The sequence below is a fragment of the Coloeus monedula genome (genome assembly GCF_965178545.1).
Source record: "Coloeus monedula genome assembly, chromosome: 2".
In the NCBI taxonomy this organism is placed as follows: domain Eukaryota; kingdom Metazoa; phylum Chordata; class Aves; order Passeriformes; family Corvidae; genus Coloeus; species Coloeus monedula.
This window is the reverse complement of record NC_138782.1, coordinates 67,639,750-67,660,947: the sequence shown is the minus strand read 5'-3', so window position 1 is coordinate 67,660,947 and position 21,198 is coordinate 67,639,750. Positions and strand designations below refer to the sequence as shown.

General features: G+C 36.2%; 1 protein-coding gene across 15 annotated transcripts in view; it reads right to left on the bottom strand.

Annotated features, from left to right (window-relative positions):
- TRDN (triadin) overlaps positions 1-21,198 on the bottom strand; it is a 231,443-nt gene that overhangs the window by 186,841 nt on the left and 23,404 nt on the right. For 14 of the 15 annotated variants that reach the window (XM_082276583.1, XM_082276584.1, XM_082276586.1 and 11 more), the window contains 2 exons: positions 6,798-7,007; positions 740-787 (listed from right to left, as the gene is read on the bottom strand). In XM_082276583.1, coding sequence (XP_082132709.1) covers positions 740-787; positions 6,798-7,002 — 253 coding nt within the window. In that variant the 5' untranslated portion in view covers positions 7,003-7,007. The remainder of the gene's footprint in view (positions 1-739; positions 788-6,797; positions 7,008-21,198) is intronic. The other variant, XM_082276574.1, reaches the window with a different exon arrangement.

Sequence of the window (21,198 nt, the reverse complement as noted above, 5' to 3'; positions counted from 1 at the left end):
TAATTTCCATTTTATAAGTACGTATATTGTAAATATGAAGACTACAGCCTTCATCTGTCTCTTTCTAATATCAGCCTTAGATAATTATATTGAGGTCAAGTTCATAGAGAAAACCCCACCTGAAAGTGGATAAAGAAGCAGTTATAACTAGAATCCACTTGCCAAAATTTAGAAAGAAATTCACAAACTCTCACAAAGTAATCAAATAATTTCAGGTCCATTTGATATAGCCCTACATGTCGACAGGAGTGTATGTTTAGGATGGGCTTTAGTAGTTTATATTACTGGATTTGATATCAGCTGGAACATTTTGATTTGATAGTTCAGACCCTCATTAGGTGGTGTTTTCTGAAACAAATAGGCATTTTACCTAAAACAATTTTAAACTTTATTTTTTTCTCATTCTATGGGTTCAGTTTTCTGACTAAGAACAGAGATCTTCAGCTTGAAAAGCCGATAAATAAATGTACAACAGCATTTTTAAAGGGCGTTTAAGGCGTAAAATTAGTACCTCAGCTTGACATCAATTCCTGGGAATCTCCTGGCTGGGGGCATCTCTTAGCTGTCAGATCTATCTCAAGCATGATGTGAAAATGAGAAGTAGGCTGTAGCAAGCCCCAGCTAGGCGGAGTTGGGGTTAGCTGAGAAGCAGTGCAGCCGTGTCCTGGCCTCTGCTCATGCCCATGCTTTGTTATCATCCACACACGTATTCAGAGCACTGCAGGCAGAAGGTCTTTACCAGGTGGTAAACAGGGATCATCACAATGTTGTGAATAGGTGGCTATACCTGATGGCAACGGAATGAACCCCAGAAAGGCCAGCAAAAAAAAGGAAGAAACACCATTAGCAATAATGAACATTCCCATCTGTCTCTTGGCTAAAGGAAGCACTTAAGGAGTGAAGTGAGGAGTTTAATCTCTGTGGGGCTGCTGTTATGAAGCAGAAATTGGAGTTCATTAAAAAGAGAAACAATATGCTATAGGTGTGAGATAACACAGTATGAATCACACCAATGTAAAAACGTGGTCAAATAAAGGACAGTATTTTCACAAGTCACAAAAAAATTCTATTGCTGAAAAGGATATATAGGTGATTCTAGTTGAGTTACTTCAATTTCTTCAACAGCAAATAACCAAAGAATTGCATTACTGCAATTGTTACTGAAATGAATTATTGGTTTGATTTGTTTAAAATTAGAAATTTCACAGGTATCATTATGCACTGGAAGTTCGCTTTGTGTTTTGTGTCTCATGAAACACATTTAAGCATGAATTCTCTTCTTAGATCCTTCCCTGTTCATTGAGACAGTTTCTGAAATTTCATATTCTCAACTTCATGACCTCCCAAAGTTTGATCTATCAAAATTTATCATCTTTTATATGCTGGACCTTTGGGGATGAAAGCAGCACTTGCAATACTGCAATAGTTCATAGATTGTCATTCTTTTCAGTATAAACTCATTTTCTAGGAGTTTATAAATCAGATATGAGATCTGCTGCAGATTGAAACATGGGAAACCAGATGTCATCTGAGCAGCCCTTCTTTAAACTGGAATTTGGTTCAAATCCCTTTAATGGATTTTATCATGGAAGAGAGAAAAAATGTTTTGTAGGTTTTAGGTACATTACTTAAAGTTTCATATAATTCAATTAAGAATTTCATTAAGAACTTTGAAATAGATAAGCTGTTTAATCATGCTTTGAATTGCCATTTAAAATACAGCAAAAAATGTATTTCAGAAGACTATAACACTGTTTTGATAAATTCCAGGGTAGGAGGTTTTTTTAGGGCTTTGCATGTTTGACAAAGAGAAAAAATGATTTGTTCCATTAAGTTTGCTGATGGTTTAAACTAATCCAGAAGTTAATTCTTTTTCTTGACTAAATGCAAATGTATTATCAGTTTTAACACTGGCGGATATATTGTCATAAAACAAAGGAGTAAAAATAAGTACACTCTTCTTTTTGCAGTTCTTAAAACTTTCTAGTGAGCATTAGCCTAACAGGGTGACTACAGTGAGATGACATTGCAGGGGAAAAATGTGTATTTCTTATAATTATTATATACTACCCAAGGCCAGGAAAAATCTATCCATGACTGCATGACAGTAACAGAAATGACCACAAGTTCAGCCAGGGAAATGGTGACTTCAAACTGTGTTATTCAGAAGTTAGTATGGGAGACCCCACAATATTTGGCCAGATGTTTCGGATTAAGATAAAAATATTAAAATAATAATTAAAGAAAGCATCTGACTGGATGAGAGCTCCATGCCTTCATGTCCTCTTAACTCCCCATTCCTAAAGGCATTACCTCCACAAAGATCCCACTCAAAGAGCCCACTCTTTTTCTCTATTTTTTTTCACTTATGAAAACAAAATAGCAAGCTCATTCTGCTAAGCATGTCTCTCTGTGTTTTCTATATTTTCACTTATATTATTTTGTAGATAATTTTGGGTTTCATAGATTTGGTGAGGTTTCATTAGCTTTGATTTAGTCTGGCCTTTAAGTGACTGGCTAAATCACTGTCAATTTACTTTGAATATTGAACACTCTGGATCTGAAATTAGGGTGGTCTTAATTAGCTGTAATTGGTCACAGAGATGGCAGGGAATTTTGAACGCTCTATTAGCCCATTAGCAAATATGGATTCCTGGGCAATCAATCTTTAGGACTAAAATAATCTTAAATTATTGAGTTGCATTTACCAATTAAAATATATAATCCAGTTATGTGTACAAGAAATGCATGAAATACATTCATGAATTATGAAGCCAATTAAAAAGGTGTATTTTCTAACACAAAGGATGGTAGTAATGAACTGTTGCAAAGCAGACATAAAACTGAAATTAATTTTTTCTTCACTTCTGAAAATACTGAAAATACGTGAGATCCTTCAATGTGGCATGCTACTCATTCCATATTCATCCACACTATGTACTGCATGAGATTTATAGTTTCTTCTCTGGAGCTTTTGTAATGCATGTCACCTTCATACCACGTTAGAAATATTTCAGTCATGTTCATAGTTGTACAATATATTATGATAGGAATGCAAGCTTTCATTTCGTTCCTCAAAGGAATGAGCATAATACACTAAAGCACAACACTGCAAAATTTAATTTCCTCCTTCTGGGTAGATAGAACAGGAGTGAAAGTTTCAGCACTGATCTAATTCTTGTCTCGTGCTTTCCTTGAAATCCAGTGCTAAAGCAAAAGCTGATTTGCAGATTCGATCCCTGTTCTAACTTCTGAACAAATTGACACCCAAGAGGCGAAGCTTTACACATGCAACCTGTGACATGGGGTCCTCCTGCTATGATATATTTTATATCATAACCAGCACCTCCTGAGTAATACAGAGTACTTCAGAATTTACAGCCATCATGTCCTGGATGTGTAAAATTACACAAAATTGTATCTTAAATTGTTCTATGAGTGGAGCTTGAGTTCATGTAATCTAACTTCACTTACCTAAACCCTAAGAGTTTTGTTCCCTCAGCCTCCCTCAGTTCTGCAAGCTATAATGCGGAATAAAGAGGTCCAGCAAAAAAGTAATTTACCGCATCTGCTTTAGGATGAAACTAAACACTTCTTTTTCATATAGTTATTGGACAAATGTCATCTTATATAAATTGTCAACATTTCACTATCTTGAAGTTTACTTCTAAAAGAATGTGAAACCGTAGTAATCAAGAAGCAAAATCCATGGGTTGGCACTCTAATCACAGAAGGTGGTGTGAAGTTCATACTGATAAGTTAAAAGATTTACTTTTAGCAGCTAAAATATGTATACTGATAATTTATGTCTTTTGGAATTATTTGCCTTTCAGATGATAAGAATAAAACCATTAGTTATTGAAGGAAAACAGTTCTCAGGTTCAAGTTTAAAATACTCAGCTCATGTGTAGTGTTTTTACTGAGTTGCATGAATCTCTGTGTACTCTGGGCAGCCCATAACCTAGGGCATTGCACTTCCTGTATTTTCCAGAGGTTAACAGCTCTGTAGTGTAATCAGGGGGAACAAATCCATGTCTATTCCTCAGCCACACATTTCCCAGGCTGTTTTACTAGGTCAGCCTGCTCCTGCTTTTCACTACTGTGCAGTGCAGTCACTGCCACAGCTCTGCTATGGAGGCAGTCATTTCTGGCACAGAAACATAGTGAAAGTCCCTGGTGGGTGCCCATAGATCAGAATCCTCTGTCAGCTTTGTAACTGCCCTTCAAAAATCTGCAGGCTGCTCCTCGGTCACCCTCCCGTCTCCTCTAGGCTGAGTTCAGCTCTCTCAGCCCACCTCATTCACATGCTATGCACACTTTCTGAACTTGAACTTCATGGAACTTCAGGTAGAGAAATGGGAAAGAAATTGAATGCACTGGCTTATGAAAGGCAAGCGTTATTTGAGGAAAGATACACCGAATTTTCTGTATTTTATGGATTTAAGAAGTATGCAGCTGAATATAATTTTACTGGCATCTTTCATTTGCATTCGAAAACTAGGAAATTAATTTTAATCATGCTTGCAAAACTAAATTTACAGCCCAGAAAATAACTATTCACTCTTTTTATGCAGGTCTGGTTTTTCAAAGAACAATGTCAAACGCAAGACAAAAAATTACTAGGTTTTAGATTTAAGGAATCACTTAGAAATATGCTCAAAATTCTACTTTCTCTATGAAAAGAAGGCATTACTTTCACTGGAGAAACTGTCCAAAAGTGAAAATCATTCTTGTATCAGTAATGCCAGCTAGGTGATTTTATGTGAAATCTTCAGCTATTTTCATGGAATTTTTATAGATCAATGGGTTTAACTTGAAAAAATCAGTAGGAAATCAGGAGTTGAAACCCAAGGGTTATGATAACACCTGTGTAAATATTGCTATATTTATGTAAATACAGAAAAAAGTCTAATATACCCTGGTCTAAAGAAGTACAGCAGTTCCTTCTCTTAATGTTTGACCATTGAGACCTCATTTGAATGCCAGCTCAGTTAGTCACTTAGGAACAGGAATATTGCTGGGAAGGAAAAAAAACAAACTCATGGACTCAAAATACTAAAGTACCGTCTGTCAGAGACCTCCACAAAATAAAACTCACCCTGCAGATTAAAATTTACATTGTTTTATTTCTAAATCCTGGTCTGAAAATGCCAGTTTCCATCAACATTTGTGAGATTTCAGCTCATTTAACCAATACAATATGAACAGAATTCCATCTGCTTAGAAAGTTTCCTTCAGAGTCCAGTGCAAATACAGATTCTTATTGTTTAGCATTACCCTGACTTGTTTATTGAGCATGTGTGACCTGACAGCTAGATCAGAAATTTCTTAGTTTAAGAGTTTAGTCTGAATTATGCCCTGGTTCTTGACTGTTCATTGAAAACATGTTAAGAACTTGATTAACTGGTTGATTGATTGACAGATTGATTAATATTTAGTATGGGAAACCAAAGTTGAATATGATAGTTTCTCTTTCTTAGTTTGTATTTTTGTTGTAGCATCAAATGTTCCGTGTCCAAATTAAATCTGATCCATATTTTGAAAGGATCTCTCAAAAATAACTTTATGGTTTCCTGGGACTCCAGTGATGTCCTTCTGAAAACAAAGACAGATGAGAAAAATATTTAAGAAAGTTTTGTGGTATATTTGCTCCACATTTCAAGCTCTGTGACATCTATTGATCCAGGATTGCTTGGTTTCTTTCAAGATCTATATATGTTTCAAAAGCTTTCCGAGTAAATCTTGAAGTAAATATTGATATATAGCAGGACAAAAAAAAAAAAAAATCTACGAATTTATTAGTAAACTAATAAAGTCCAGGAAATCTACTCCAAAACATCAGCTGAATTTCTTTTGAATTAAAAGGAGTCCGAATTTCAATTCCTAGTTAATTATTGTGACAGATGCAATAATTTTAGAGATGGAGTTCTCATTTAAGAAAAACAAGGAGCCACAAACAATAATTTGTTTTCTGCTTCACATACATGTTTTACAATAGTTAATGGCTATTTGCCTCACAAGTTTTACTACTGAAGGCTTGCTGAACACTACATACCCTTTACACAGCAGTTAATTTATTTTTCATTGTATATCATTGCCAGATAAAAGGTATAAATATTCTAGTCCTTCCTATTCCCTGCTCCTTTTTTTTCCTGAATCACCATCTTTGTACCACCCACTTCATCTGTGCCCTCAGTAATCAATATGTTCCCCAAAGCTTGATTTTGTTCATTTATCTAGCCAAGTCTTAAACTAGGCTAGAGTTATTGCCTTATTGAAGACAAGGGTGTGTCTTAGCTAATATTAAGAATCTGGTCCTCTGCACTTAATGGTTTTTGAAGATCAGTTTTAGGGTTAGCATGTTCTTCTGCATTTTTTGGTCATTGAAATGTGTAAACAGATATCAGAATATTCAAGGCAACTATTAATGACTTTATATTTCTGAAAATATGAATTAATACTGATTTTATTTTTCTAGAAAAAAAATTTATATAGAAACTGCAAAACAGAAATCTGACCTTACATGCTCATATACATTTTACATTACTGTCAACACACGCATTCTGCAGGATGAGGATGGGCTGCAAAATGGAGAGACTTAAACGATAAAGATATATGAAGTGTAAACTAATATGTTCTGACATTTCTCACAGTATCTTTTCTCCTAGTAAACTCAGCAGAGACCCTATACTGTCCCCAGGGAGGTGAGACACAGGCATAATTACGCAGTAGACACAGCTTAATAATTTTTTAAATTTGAGTATACAAGGTGTCAAACAGAATATGCTGAATTTTACCTGCTAAGGCTTTGTAATCCACCAAGTCAAACATTACAATAGCTACTGCTGACCAGGTAACAATCAGAGCAACAACAAGAAGCCATGCTGCTGGTGAGCTGAACGTAGTCACAAGGTCTTCTGTCACTGATTTCTTGCCCACTTTCATGGATGACGAAGGAACAGATCCGTTCTTACCGTCTATTATTGTCGTGGTTGTAGACATGTGTCCTATACAAACAGACAAAACAGAGGAAAACAGTGTAATAACTTGGAGCTTAGAACCAAGAACATGAATGCTGTTTTGAAATTGTTTTGTAGTCAGTATGTTTAAAATAAATATAAATGTTGTATTACTAAAAAGAGGTTCTTGCACTTTCTGGAAGAAATAGTCACAACCAGCCTTTTTGATTATAATATGACATTTTTTAGTTTGACACAAATAGCTACAGCCCTAGGAGAGTGATTGATGAAACCATAAAACATTATTACCCTCCAAAGGATTGTCTTGTTACGGGCCGTAGGCCAGATTCTCAGGTGATGTGATTAAGTGAACTTCCATTGACTTTAATGGAGCTAATGCATCTACACCACTTGAGGTTTGGCTGGAATTCTGCTGTCAAGGACATGTATCAGTAGCAATAGAAATATATACACTTCATTTCATCTAACAGAAACACAAATGATTTCCATGTTCAGGAACCTTAAAAGTTGTAAATAAGATCGTAGCTGATTTTTAAATACCTTTGTTTGTGGAATTTTTCACTTAATGAAAAAATTGCCTAAGAAACAAGAGTTAAAATGACAAAGCAGACTTGATTCCAGAAAGCATAGGTTTGGTACTAAAAAGCTGGTAGGAAGGTGAGTGCTACTTAGCTAAGTGAGCAGCTGACACACATTAACTGTGTAATGGACAGTAACAATAGTGACTTAACCTGCTTCTTCCTGAGGTATTAAAAATGCTAATTTTGGACACAAATCAAAACAGTTGTAACTGAAACCTAACCATATTTGAAAAGTCTCAAATTAACCTTCTTCATAAAAGACATTTTATAACCTAAACAACCTAGGAAGGTATTTTTTTTTTTCCCATTATATACAATAACAATGGTAAAAGTATTCCTAACAGCACAGTTCAAACTATTAGAAGGCCACAGTATCTCCACTTAGTTTACAACATCTACTTGTATGCTACAGTTAAAATATTCAAAGATATATTACATGTGGTTTTGGTCTGGCTGTTGAAACCAACTTTCCTAAGTTAATTTCAGTGATTTAAGGGACCCTTGCCCACACAGACGTCTAAAATTTCAAGGAATCAGGTGACACCTGGTTTGCACAGATCTTTGCTTTTTGCTTATCTTCTGTCACAATTGATACAACCTGTAAAACTGATATTTTCTGTGACAGAGTTGCTCTAAAGCAAGCAGATTTAATTTCACTTTTGACATGGAAAATGACAAAATAGGCACTCAGAAACTATGGCTGGAGCTAAGGTACAGGCTGTTGAAGACTTTTCAGCCTTTGCCATCACATCATGTATTTAGACTCTCTTTGAGAATCACAACATTTATATTCTTAAAGAAATAAAAGAAGAAATTATAAGATCCTTAATATTACCTATACATACATATATTTTTCTGTTCCTGTTTTACCCAAACAAATCTTCCAGTCCTTATGCTAATGAATACTAGTTTTGTTCCTTTTTTGTAGAATGTCAACACAATATCCTAGAGTGATACTGAAATGGCCCTTTATGTATCTGACAAAATCATATAGAATTGAGAAGGACAATTTTGGTGGAATAGGTTCCCTAATCTTATTCTGTCATATCTGTTGAGTTTTCAAATTCATACCCCAATCTGTTCAAGAATTATTTTATTTTATTAGGAAGTGCATTGTATTAATATGTAGTTCCCTTAGCTTTGCCTTTTAAGTTTGCTTCTGCACAAGGATCCTGGTGCTGATCAGAGCCTTGATTCAAGTCCTGGAAAACTGCTCTGTTACACAGCAGTGTTGTAAGAGCAAACAAGATTGGCATATTATATGGGGTTTGTTACTTATTTGAAATTTAGTATTATTTATAGAATATTTATTCTCCTTATAAATAATGTCTATCCCCTAGGATAGAACATATACAATTTTCAAAAAATATTATAAAACCATCACTGTTTCCATTTATCCAAACAAAAAAATTTTAGATCAAACATTTCACAGCAGGAAGAAAAATCTGCCAAGTGACAGCTAACAATAAAGATCAGCTTCCTAAGTCAAATTCAAAATCAATAGCATTTTGTTATCCTACTGCATACAGGGCACAAGTAATTTGTGCATGTAACAGGTCATAAATGACATATTATGCATTTTTTCCTCTTGGGGATATCAGTCAGAGTTTATGATGTGTAAGACAGAATAGAAAGGTACTGTCTCATCTTGACAAATCTGATTAGTACCACAGCATGTCTTCAAGGACATCCTAGTGGCAGATATTTGCAGTTATAATACAAGCAATTAAAGCTCTATGTGAGTATACAGATACAGACTTATACTTGCCAGTCAAAGGATCATTCCTCTAGGTCTGTTGCTATGTAAAAATAGTTCCTTCCTATTTAGTACACCTAACTTTTCATACTCAGACCACCATGTGTCTTTGGTGAAGGAAATAGTAACCAATGACTTATCAATCAGAGCAATGCTACAGAGACAAAGCTCAAGTATGCTAGGTGATCTATGGCAAGATTTTGGCTGTTGATGTAGTCAAGTCAGATTTCCCCTTAAAAACTCAGGATGTTATACAATAAAATCACTGTCATTGCATTCATTAAAGTGTGAGTGAACAGCTATTGATTCAAATTTGACTGGTAGTCAAGCTAGGAATATACTGTTATACTGCTGGAGGTTCCTGATACTGGTGCTTGCAGTGTGATTCAGGGGCCTAAGAAAGATCTCCAGTGTTGTTTTAAATGCTTTACATTATCAAAGACATCCTCACGGGACTGTCAGGCAAAATCTGCAGGACAGTAATGATGGAACTGCCTAAAAAAAGCCCAACCAGGTGGAATGTCCTAAAGCAAATAGAAATTAGATTTTTCTGTCCCTAGATACCTATATTAACAAAATTGGCTGGAGGATTTTATCTGAAGACTCCTGAGAAAGACATTGTTTGCTGCTACATAATCTCATGTAGAGTGGATTGTATATTGATACCACCACCATTTCATGACTTCAAAAAGAAGAGGAAATAAATGATTGCCCTCTCTCTACAAGCATTCTATTGTTGTAGTACCCAAGGTGTTATCCTCATGCTTTTCTCTGCCTGTTTCTTGCTTCAGGATGTCTAGGTGCTCTGTTCATTCTTGTGCATCTCCTACCAGTGCTAACTTTCTCCCCAAACTGTCAGTGATATTTACAGAGCTAGACAACAGAGAAAAAGGGGATGTAGATACCATGTTTCCATCACTTCAGCCAGGAGTGATTCTTCTTTTCTCAGAAAAGTGCCAAAGTTAGGCAGAGCTCCTGCCCAAGAGGTCAGTGTGGCTTCAGGTGCCCAGTAGGGGAATGAGAAAGACAGGAATTTTTGTTGTTTTGAAATCACCCAATGGAGCCTATTGAGTTCTACATTTACAATTAGCAGAGGTCATTCAGTAGCAGGTTAAAATCAGATTGCTGAATTTTTCTAGGTATTCTTTCCATGCATATAATAAATATTTTCTCTCTCAAGACAAATTTCAGCGTCCGAATTACAACCAGTCTAAATCCAAGTAAGTTTCCTTTTGATGAGCACTGCAGTAGATCAGGAGATTCATGAGTGGATCAGTTGTCCCTGCTTTGGGAGAGACAACATCCATCACTGGAGTGGAAGGTGCAGCTGAAGGCTGCTACATTTTCAGCCATCCAATTTTAATCCACTGCCACATGTCTGCTAGAGCCTCTTGGTACTTTGGGTTGTGATTGCTATTGATTTTCAATGAGGATAGGAACTTTAAAAAGTTATATATACATTTCTATAAAAAGATTACTCCAGGGATATATACCTCTGACTGCACATCACAATTTCTCGTGCACATGGGACTACCCCGTCAGGTCACAAATGTCACCTTTACATCAACAGATTGATTTGCTAAATTCTAAACAGCTAAAACTCTGAGATTCTTACTATTTCTCTGGTTTCAGAGTTGTCACTTAGAATACAGTCTGAAGACCCATAAGGTCTCGTAAGCATAAATAAACCTTGACAATTGGTGACAACTTTGAGGAGAACACTGTAACTTTCTGTAACTTTCAGAGTCCAAAGTGAGCTTGTAGTCCTGGCAGCTTCAGTAAAATACTCTTCATATTTGTGGGCTGAGGCATAATCTCCTTAAGGCTTAATAAGCATAGGAGTCCATGGTTAAGGATGGATACTTGATTTTACATTTCAACTGCTATACCTTCTACTAGTCTGGTAGAAAAATGAAATAAAACAAAACAAAGCCTCCAAAGCCAATAAATAAACCTATTCCATTCAGACTCATTCAGGTTTAAAAGAGTAATTTTCTGTATTTATGTTACTTCATAACTATTTTATGTATAACAACCTTATTCTGCCAATAGGACAAAAAAAATAGGTAAAATATTTAATGTGCAATGCCTTTTTATGGCTAGGCATATTAAAAGCAGAGGGCTAGTCATGATACTAAAAAAAAGGGTTGTTCACTTTTAAATAATAATATTGTTGCTAGGGCAATGCTGTTGGGATGTGAGAAACCTCAGCACAGTCTGCTCTAAATGAGAGAGCTGGCAGATTTTGACTTGTCTGCTCTACTCCCCAGATGAGCACTCCAATAAGTAGGCTATAGAGTATTCCGGATTCAGGTCGTTAATGGCTCCTGTTTGACCTATTCCACTTCACTTGGAATATTTAAATACTAATTAAGGAAGCAGAAAAGAGAAAAAAATGGCTGTGTAAATCGACAGTGTATGTTAAGCACCAGCTCAAGCCTTGGGCTTTAACCTGGTGACCTTATCAATCCACCACTGTTGTGACGAGGCAGGCAGGAGTCTCAGCCTACAGTAAGGAGGGTACCTCAGGGAGAAGTGGACAAGGGATTAGAACCCTTCAGTGAAGAATTGGGCAATGGATATAAGATAATCTGCTGCATGTTTTTCAAGCTCAGCGCATCACCCTTAGTGAATCCACAGACCCACAGGCATCACAATAGTAATTCTTTCCCCATGTGGGGAAAATGATTTCTATCAAAAGAAAGGATTACACCTACGTCTGTTGTTCAGGTGATACGTATGCCTTACTTATGACATCCTCCTGTTTTAATGTCTGCAAGGGTCTCCCTTGACTTATATGAACAGAAAGGAAAAGACAGAATTAATTATGTGGTTAATAATTAGTACCTTAGAATAAAATATTAGTAATAATATTTTTTCCTGAAGTGACCTAATGACTTTTTTCATGTATTTGTCTTGTTTATATATTTATGTGAAAAAAAATGCTGAAAAGAGAGAAGGACCCTCAGGACCCACCATATGCACTGAACAGAGAGCCTTTATCATCTTATCTGGCTAGCACGAGGCGCCAAAAATGCAGATACAGGACAACAAGCAACAGAGTGCGGAATATTTCAGAGGAGAAAAAGCAAGATCACTGCAGATGGTCAAAACCTTTTACTCTTCTCCAAATACTGCTAAAATGTGCAATTACAGTGGATATAAAACCATTTTCTGTGGAAGAACTATAGACCTGGTAAACTTCAGTAAGTTAGAAACTTAGCTAGATCCACTACCATGGATCAGGATTTCTATTGGACATACATGGAAACATAAAGGCAAGACTCTCTCTAACACAGAGAAGGAGATAGAACAGGGAAAGACAACTTACACAGGCAAATTCAGCTTATCTTTGAAAGCTCGTCTCTCTCACTGTTATCTGCAACAGACTGTGAGTAGGACAAGGATCTACAGTACAGCCCAAAAATGTGTGCTGGGCACCTAGTGTAGGTCTTCTACAAGAAGCTTCTGCAAGCTTTTGAGCAGAAATGTGACAATTTTAAGAAAAGCCACTTTATTTAGAGGTGCAGCATAAATCTTCTCTTGAGATGACTGACATTCAGCAATTTCTTCTCTTTTGTATCGAATTATATCCCCGTACATATGAATGAATGAATGCCACTGGAATAACTAAATGGAAAAAATAAATAAATGGAGTTTCACAACTGATACCAAAATTTACACACTTTTAAATTCATCACACAATGTACTGAAGTGTTGCTTTACTGTTTATATAATTAAAGTGCAAAGAGAAAAACCTCTCAACACGTATCATGTGTATATTCACAAACTTCTCAGACTTTAAGGTAGTCTTTCTGCAGACTAGAGGCTTAGAAAGCTGTGCCTGGGACTGCATATGAGAGAACATATGCAGTTTTATTGGTGACTGATAGTTATAAAAATGTAATATTCTTTATGAAATGTGGAAAACAGGGCTAGAGATTATGCAGAAACTAATTCTACATGACAAAAGACATAGAATAGAGACTATGGAATATGGAGCGGATGGTGTATGAAAATTAGCTGAATGATTGGATTCAGAAAAGGCACTTATAATTATTATGGTGGTTGGTGTTGTGTACTTTTTTAATTTCCTTTTCTGTTATTATATCTGTATTGGTTTTATTTTTGATCAATACAGAACATCTGATAATTTAAAGAAGTAGATAGTATTAATCTTTTTATTCATTGTCCAAGAAATTATGTACACCAATCTTTTCGTTTCATCGATTTCAATAAGCAGCTTTTAGAAGAAAAGATACTTTCTATCAAGCCATTTCATTATTAGTCCAAAGAAACTGTGTACTTCATACAGGATCAGTAACTAATACTAATAGCACTACTACTTCTAAATGCTACAGGGTGAAATCTAGAAACTATTAATGCTGTATGTTAACATGTTGTAGCTTTGCTAACCCATGACACATGTGATATATATTTTGGGATTGCAATAATTGAGGTTTCTTAGGGTACTGTGGTGGGTTGACCCTGGCTGGATGCCAGGTGTTCACCAAAGCTGTATTACTCCTCTCCTTGCCTGGACAGGGGAGAGAATATATAATAAAATGCTTGTGGTTGAGATAAGAACAGGGAGAGATCAGGCACCATTTACCATCATAGGCAAAACAGACCGGACTTAGGGAAATTAGCTGGATCAATCAGAACACGTAATTAGAAATAGAATCTAAATCTTTCAATCCCTGTCTTAAATTCACTTCAAATTTTTTCTGTCTCCTCCCTGGAGCAGTGCAGGGGTACAGGGAATGGGGGTTGCAGTTAGTTCATTACACGCTGTATCTGCCGCATTTTTTCCTCAGGGGCAGGACTCCTCACACTCTTCCCCTGCTCCAGCACAGAGACTCTTCCATAGGACACAGTCCTCCATGAACTTATCTAACTTGAGGCCTTCCCGTGGCTGTAGTTCTTCACAAACTGCTCCAATTTGGGTCCCTTCTGTGGGGTGCAGTCCTTCAGGAAAAGGCTGCTCTAGCATTGATTCCCCAGAGAGTCAAATTACTGCCAGGAGCCTGCTCCTGCGTGGGCTTCCCATGGGGTCACAGCCTCCTGTGTGCACCCAACTTCTCTGCTGTGGACTGCAGGTGAATATCTGCTCCTCTGTAGGACTGAAGGGAGCACCATAGGCTGCAGGTGTCTGGAGCACCTTCTCCTTCACTGATCTTGAGCTCTGCAGAGCTGTTCCCCTCACTTGTTCTCTCTCCTCTCTCTGGTTGAAGGTTTTTTTATTTCTCCCCTTTCTAAATATTTTATCTCAGATGTGCTACTCTCATCATGATGGAATCAGCCTTTTCCAGTGGTGGGTCCATCTTGGGGCCATCAGATATTGCCTCTGTCAAACATGGGGGAAGCTTCTGGCAGCTTTGCTCAGGAACCACCCCTGTAGCCTCCCCCACTACCAAAATATTTCCATGCAAACCTAGTACAGATACAATATGGTAGTACCATGTGCTCTGTGGAAAAAAGGTAAAATATCTCTGAAGAAAATAGTTTAAGTAATATCAATTAGAAACTTCCATAGCTGTATGATAAGAAAATTACTTTCCGGTGATGTACAGCCAGGTTGCAGGAGCGACTGGGCAACTACCAGTAAGGAAAAAGACTTTTCAATATGAAGATACAATCTCTGACTCAGGAATTTTCTTTATTCCATATCCCTGAATGCTGAGCAAGTATATTGGCAGGGTAGAGTCTAAGCATTTAATGCTTGAACTTAAAACTTTTTCTTCAACCAGTAGCTGCTGAAAAAGACAAGATACTTTCAAATCTTCATTTTTCACCTGCTAAAATAATTTGAACACATGTATCTGATTTTTTTTTTCCTGTGGACAGCTACAAAGATTGCCTTAGAAACACTTTTGTGTATAGAAAAGATTGGTTGTACCTCATGTAAGAAGTTGGCATAGGTGGTTAACTCCTTGCTATGCAGAGTCAAATGATGGATTTGGACCTTTGCTGTACAAAAGGAGTCAGAATTCCCTGAGAGCAACCTGGACTTTGCTTCCCTCCTGATCAAGGAGAGAAATTCAAGCAGTAGCAATTGGGGATGGTTTGTCTAGAAAATCTCAGAGAATGGAATGGGGTAGTAGGGAAGAAAGTCTGGGAAGCACAGCTGGGAAAATCAATTTGCTCTAGCAACCAGTGTAACTGATAAAAAGATCATCAGAAGATTTTGAAAAGGAACAAGTGTATGTAACTGCAAAAAGGTCTCTTTGCTCCAATCAGATTTCCCCTGTGGAAAAGAAAATTGCTTTTTCAGGAATGCATCACTGAGTCCTGTTGAAGAAATATTAATAATAGCTATTGCTTGTTCTGGAATAGGCCAAGGTATGAAATGTAGAATTAGATAAATTACATATGAAGAATCTACTTATTTGTACAGATGTCTTGAAGCAATCTGAGAACTTCAAGGAGAGGAAGTGAAAACCAGTTTCAGCCAGACCTAAATTACACTGTGCTTTAAAATACAGCCAGCAGTAAAATAACTCCCTCTCAGCTGATATACTTCTAACCTTTGGCTTCAGAGGGCCTGGTTAGGTCAGCAGATATCTGAAGGATTTAGGTGCCCACATCCCCCTGAAAGTTCATGTGAGATGAACCCCAAATCACTTGAAAAGTTGAACTTCAGAGATTTGGAGCTGAATTTTCATGTTCCCTTACATGTTTGAATTTCATATTCTAGTAGAGCACTTGTTGACACTTCAAATTAAGCAGAAGAAATCTTGTCTCATAACTTAGCAAGGAAGTTTAGAAATGTCTTCACTCCAAAATTGCTTATAAAGAACTCTAGGCTGATATGAACTTTAACCTTCTGCTCTGTGGGATTTTTTTCCTGTGTGCATAAGCAATTCAGCAAGTTTTTACATTATTCTGATTATTTAAGTACCTGAGACACAGAAGGCATTAGTAGTAGTTAAAAGATCTTCTGTGCTGTTAGTCTTATATGACTGATTTTACTCTGAACCTATCTGCAATAATTCACACCTGAAATTATTTTAAAAATAATAGTAAGGGATGATCTAAGGACAAGGTTTCAAAGATGACAGGTTTTATCGGGAAATTTTACAGATCATTTTGCTTACAACTATATCACTTTTTGTAGTAATTCCTTGAGAATTTAGCAGACCACAGAAGTGAAGAATAATAAAAATAGGATAAATTACTTTATAAAATCGAAACTGGAGGATGTGCAGTTGATAAGAACATGGGAAATGTCATTTACTGCAGTTTAAACTAGATACTAAGATACGGCAAAGGGACACTGAGTTGCTTTCTTTCCAAAAGGCAGCAGACTTCACCTTTTCATGTTCTGAAAGTTAGAAATTTACATTTTTCTCTTTGAAGTATCTCTTCAGTTTGATATGTTTTTTACATTGTCTTAGAAACATGTTTTTTTAAAAAATCAAACGTTTAATTTCCATCTTCTCAGTATGCAGATGAGATAAGAATGCAACTGAATTCTGAACACTCAATCCTAAACTACCAGCAGCCTGAAAAATCCATTATTTGTTTGGTTCCACATATGAATTTTTTTACTGATCGTTAATAATATCTTCCCTTCTTTGGAAATAAATTGGTGCTCTGAAACAGTAAATGGTTTTACCTTCCCATTCATCTTAGCAATCTGACATTTCAGAAAGAGATGCCAAAGGGATATTTAGACACACTTCTGAGTTGATCTGAGAGGTACATCTTATCTTTTAAAATGTCAAAATGAAGGTTGGAGAAAAATGATTGCCATTTATCTCTAAGTAGCAGTGGACCTTCTGAAGCAAGAGCATTGTATGCAGTCCCCTTTTTAATAGTTTTTGAAAACTCAACTCTACACATCCTTGAAATATTCAGAAGGGATTAGAAAAAGACCATTGACTTATTTTTTATTGTTGAAAAAAAAATAATCTGTTCTCATCTGTAAAATGATGATAGTCCTAATAAATATTGAAAGTTACTAGAAAAAATTGTAGGTTACACACACACCTATCTTCACTCTGAACAAGTCTACCAGTACAAAGAAACTCGGTAAAGACAATTCCAGATCTGTGGTTCCTCTGATGGAACTACTATTTTCTCACAAATAAGTGTATTGAGGAATGGTTAATAAGATTATTTGCCTGATTTCTTTTATTCCAAGCTAACCTGACCGTGAAGGTTGGACCAACTTTATATGTCTTAATGGACTCACATGCACACACTCTGAAAACCAAAGTAGTTCTAACAATAATTTGCTATACTCTCTGCAGGTTATGGTGCAAGCAGTGTCTCCTGTTGCAAGTCTGACAACTCTTCCATATGGAGCCACCCAGGCACTACAGCACTCAAATATGGAGCTCACCACATGCACAGTTTGAATGCATATACTCTTAAGTCACATTGAAGAAATTTGGTCACAGGTGATTTACCAGACACAGAACATGAAGGTATTTTTAGCAAACAGAAATTGCAGTACTGAATTATGCAGTACATATATATTTATTGGAAAAATTTTGTTAAAAATTGGAACAAAAAATTCTCATCTGACAGTAGGGGAAAACTAAAATAAGTGCCTGTGGTAAGTTAGTCATCTATGTCACTGTTATATCTCACCTGTAAATGGCAATTTGCAACTACATTATGGGTCATGCTGTGTGTGAGAGAGAAAACTGAAAGCAAGCTGCTAAAGAAAACTGTTATGTGGCTTACAAAATAGTATAACCAATTTCCCAAGAGACAGTAGTTAGCTGTAGCGAACAGATGAACCAAGGTCTATCTTCTGTCAAGAGAGTTATTTTCTAATAAATATGAGAGTACTCCATCTGTATGCTTAAATAATAGCTAAAGGCAAGACCACTTCTATATAGGCACCTAAGATAATAGGGAAATGAGGTTTTCTGAAACCTGCTTCTAAAGTTATGTTCCTATCGAAATGTAAACTCAAAATTCCTTCTGATATGCTCCTTGCATTCAGTGTGTGTTCCAATAAGAAAAGAATTCTAGGAAGCAGTGGCAATCATTATAGAAATGGTTCATCTGAAGGCTTTGGTTTTGGGTTGGGTTATTTTTTTTCTTTTCTTCTGTTTTTGGTGTGAAAGAATCTTTTAGAAAATATCTTTTCAGTTTTAGGTCACAAGAGGGATCTTGAACTGACACGGATGAATAGAATTCAGTGTTTAGATAAAAATCAATGGTGTGTTTCATCATTTTCTTTTTGCAATAACAATCCCTAAAATCATAACTTGAAGTGGAAGTTTAACCTTGATCGACTAAATTAACAATTTCATTCATCTCTAATCTTCATTTGGAAAAAGGCATGATCTCTAAGGGCAGCTGAGACATGTAGGCTATGCTGTCACAGTGAGAACAGTTGATCTTTGTTGAGGGTTCATATTCACAACACACCTGTCATCTAACATGTACTCTGAAATTATCAAGAGCTGAGAAATCTTTACACTATTTTACAAAGATTTCTTTAATAGAATATTATGCCAGATGATCATATCTTAGAAGAAAACTTTATTTCAAATCAATATTAGGTAATCTGGAAAAATGGGAGGTTTTTGAGACTATTGAGACTCATTCCTGAACCAGCTACCATAATTTAGCCATATCTTAATCCATTTTGCTCAGGATTACACCCTGGCCAAGTTTTGGAATGTGTGAAAACCTTTTCAATCTAAATTTGATGAGAAAAGGTCACTACATAGTATTCATGTACAGGTACGGAACCCTAGGTATCTTTTCTCTTTTACTTGTTATGCAGATATTTTTGTGGAACCTCATGTACACACTGAAAAAAAAAAAAAAAAAAAAAAAAAAAAAGAAGATTTAGGATTCTTTGAAGGTTACCTGAGGAAAAAACAAAAAAACAAAATTCCCTCAATAACTGTAGCCATTCTCTTCATCCTTCCTCCTGCCAGCCCAAATCAATCAACACCTGTCTGCAGAACAAGGTCATGACTACTTTTCAGAAATTGTGAGCAACACCTGAATTTTACCCACAAACAAATTAACAATAAATGAGCCTATTAATGAGTCTGTCTTGTACCCATACCTAAGTCCAGAGAATATCTAATACTGATAATTTTCACACTGTTACATTCTGAACAAAAAAAGCCCAGAAAGAGTTCTTAGAAACATAATGAATAGCCTAAAGATTGGTTTAGGGACTCATGCTTCTGTGACCTGGATATCAGGTCCAAAGCCCTCCTCATTTATTATGAGGGGCTAGAGATAACCAACAATTTAAATCTTCCTAATACATCTCTTCAGATTTCTGCAGAGTAGGTGAGGTGTAATAATAAAGATCTCAACAGACCACACAAATATGAGATTCGGGTCTCTAATTTATCCCAGTGATAAATGTAAGAAGTGATTATCTTGCTACATTATCTAGCTTGAGAAATTGAGCCAATTTTTGTAATAATTTCTAGAAATATTCCTCATTAGGAAGTGAGATATTCATGTGGCATATAAAATAAAACTTGAAATTATGGGCAAGTCTGGATTAAAATCTATGCACAAGGAAGTACAGTTCCATACCTCTCCACTACTACTTAGCAAAAGAAACTATGGAATGCAAATTCACCTTTTGAGTATTTGCTATGATGTATATGGAAAATCTGCTGAATTATAAAATTTAAAAAAATAGCTTTTTCTCTATGTCTTTGAAAATGAAAAAATTTATCCATATAAAAGATATAATACCAAGGAAGATGTTTATAATATAGGATTTAGGCCTCAGGAAAGGAGAAAAGAGCTTAGATCCATGGTTTAGTTGTTAAGTGACCCAGAGAAGTGACACCTTAATTCTGAAAAATATTCACATGAAAGTTTTACTCGTAGGCTAACAGTCCTTTAAACATATTCAGTGACAGATAAAGTAAAAATATTCCCTAAATTAAATGATTCCTAAAGCAGAATATGATTTATTGTAAAAATCCATCTGGATAGATTTTGCCTAAGATATTTCTTTACCCTACTTACATTAAGCTTCTAAACACATAACCCAAACCAGGAAGAATACATTAAGTATAAGCTTATGTCTTTGTAATATATGTGAATTAAAAATTATTCTCTACTGAGACACATATTTGTAAAATTATCTTAATATAAGTTTCCAAATTCTAGGAAAGAAATTAAAACTACACACTTTTGGGCAGAGCATAGAATCAGAGAATCCTTTAGGTTGAAAAAGACCTTTAAGATCATCCAGAGCCCAATTGTTAACTCCAAGTGCTGCCAGGGCCATCACTAGACCATGTTCCTCACGTTTTAAAGACTTCCAGTGATGGTGACTCCACCATTTCTCTGGGCAACCTGTTCCAGTGCTTAACCACCCTTTTCATGACAAAATGTTTTCCTAATACCCAACCTAAACCTCATCTGGCAGAGCTTGAGGCAGGTTCCTCTTGTCCCATTGCTTATTACTTGGGAGAAGAGACTGAACCCCACCTGGATACAGTCTCCGTTCAGGTGGTTGTAGAGAGCAATAAGGTCTCCCCTGAGCCTCCTTTCTCCAGGCTGAACAACCCCAGTTCCCTCAGCTCCTCATAAGACTCTAAACTCTTTAGCAGCACAGAACATTGCAAATTTATGATTAATTTTAATTTACTCTCATGGCATTTTTCTAGTCAGCGTTAGCATAAAAATGAAACAAAATTGTTGAAATGTCCAAGTTGCTCTTTCTGCGGAACTCTCTGCCCTATGTATGGATGGGGAATCCATTTCCTTACAGTTTTGGAATGTGAATATTCCTGGACTTCATAGCCTCTCTCATTTCCTGTGTCTGCTTTATAACATTAGACATAAGGTTCAGCATAATTTGGCAATGGAACATTAATTAACATGTAAGCAGACTTCAGCAGAGCAGACCTCAAAACTCAGTGATGCA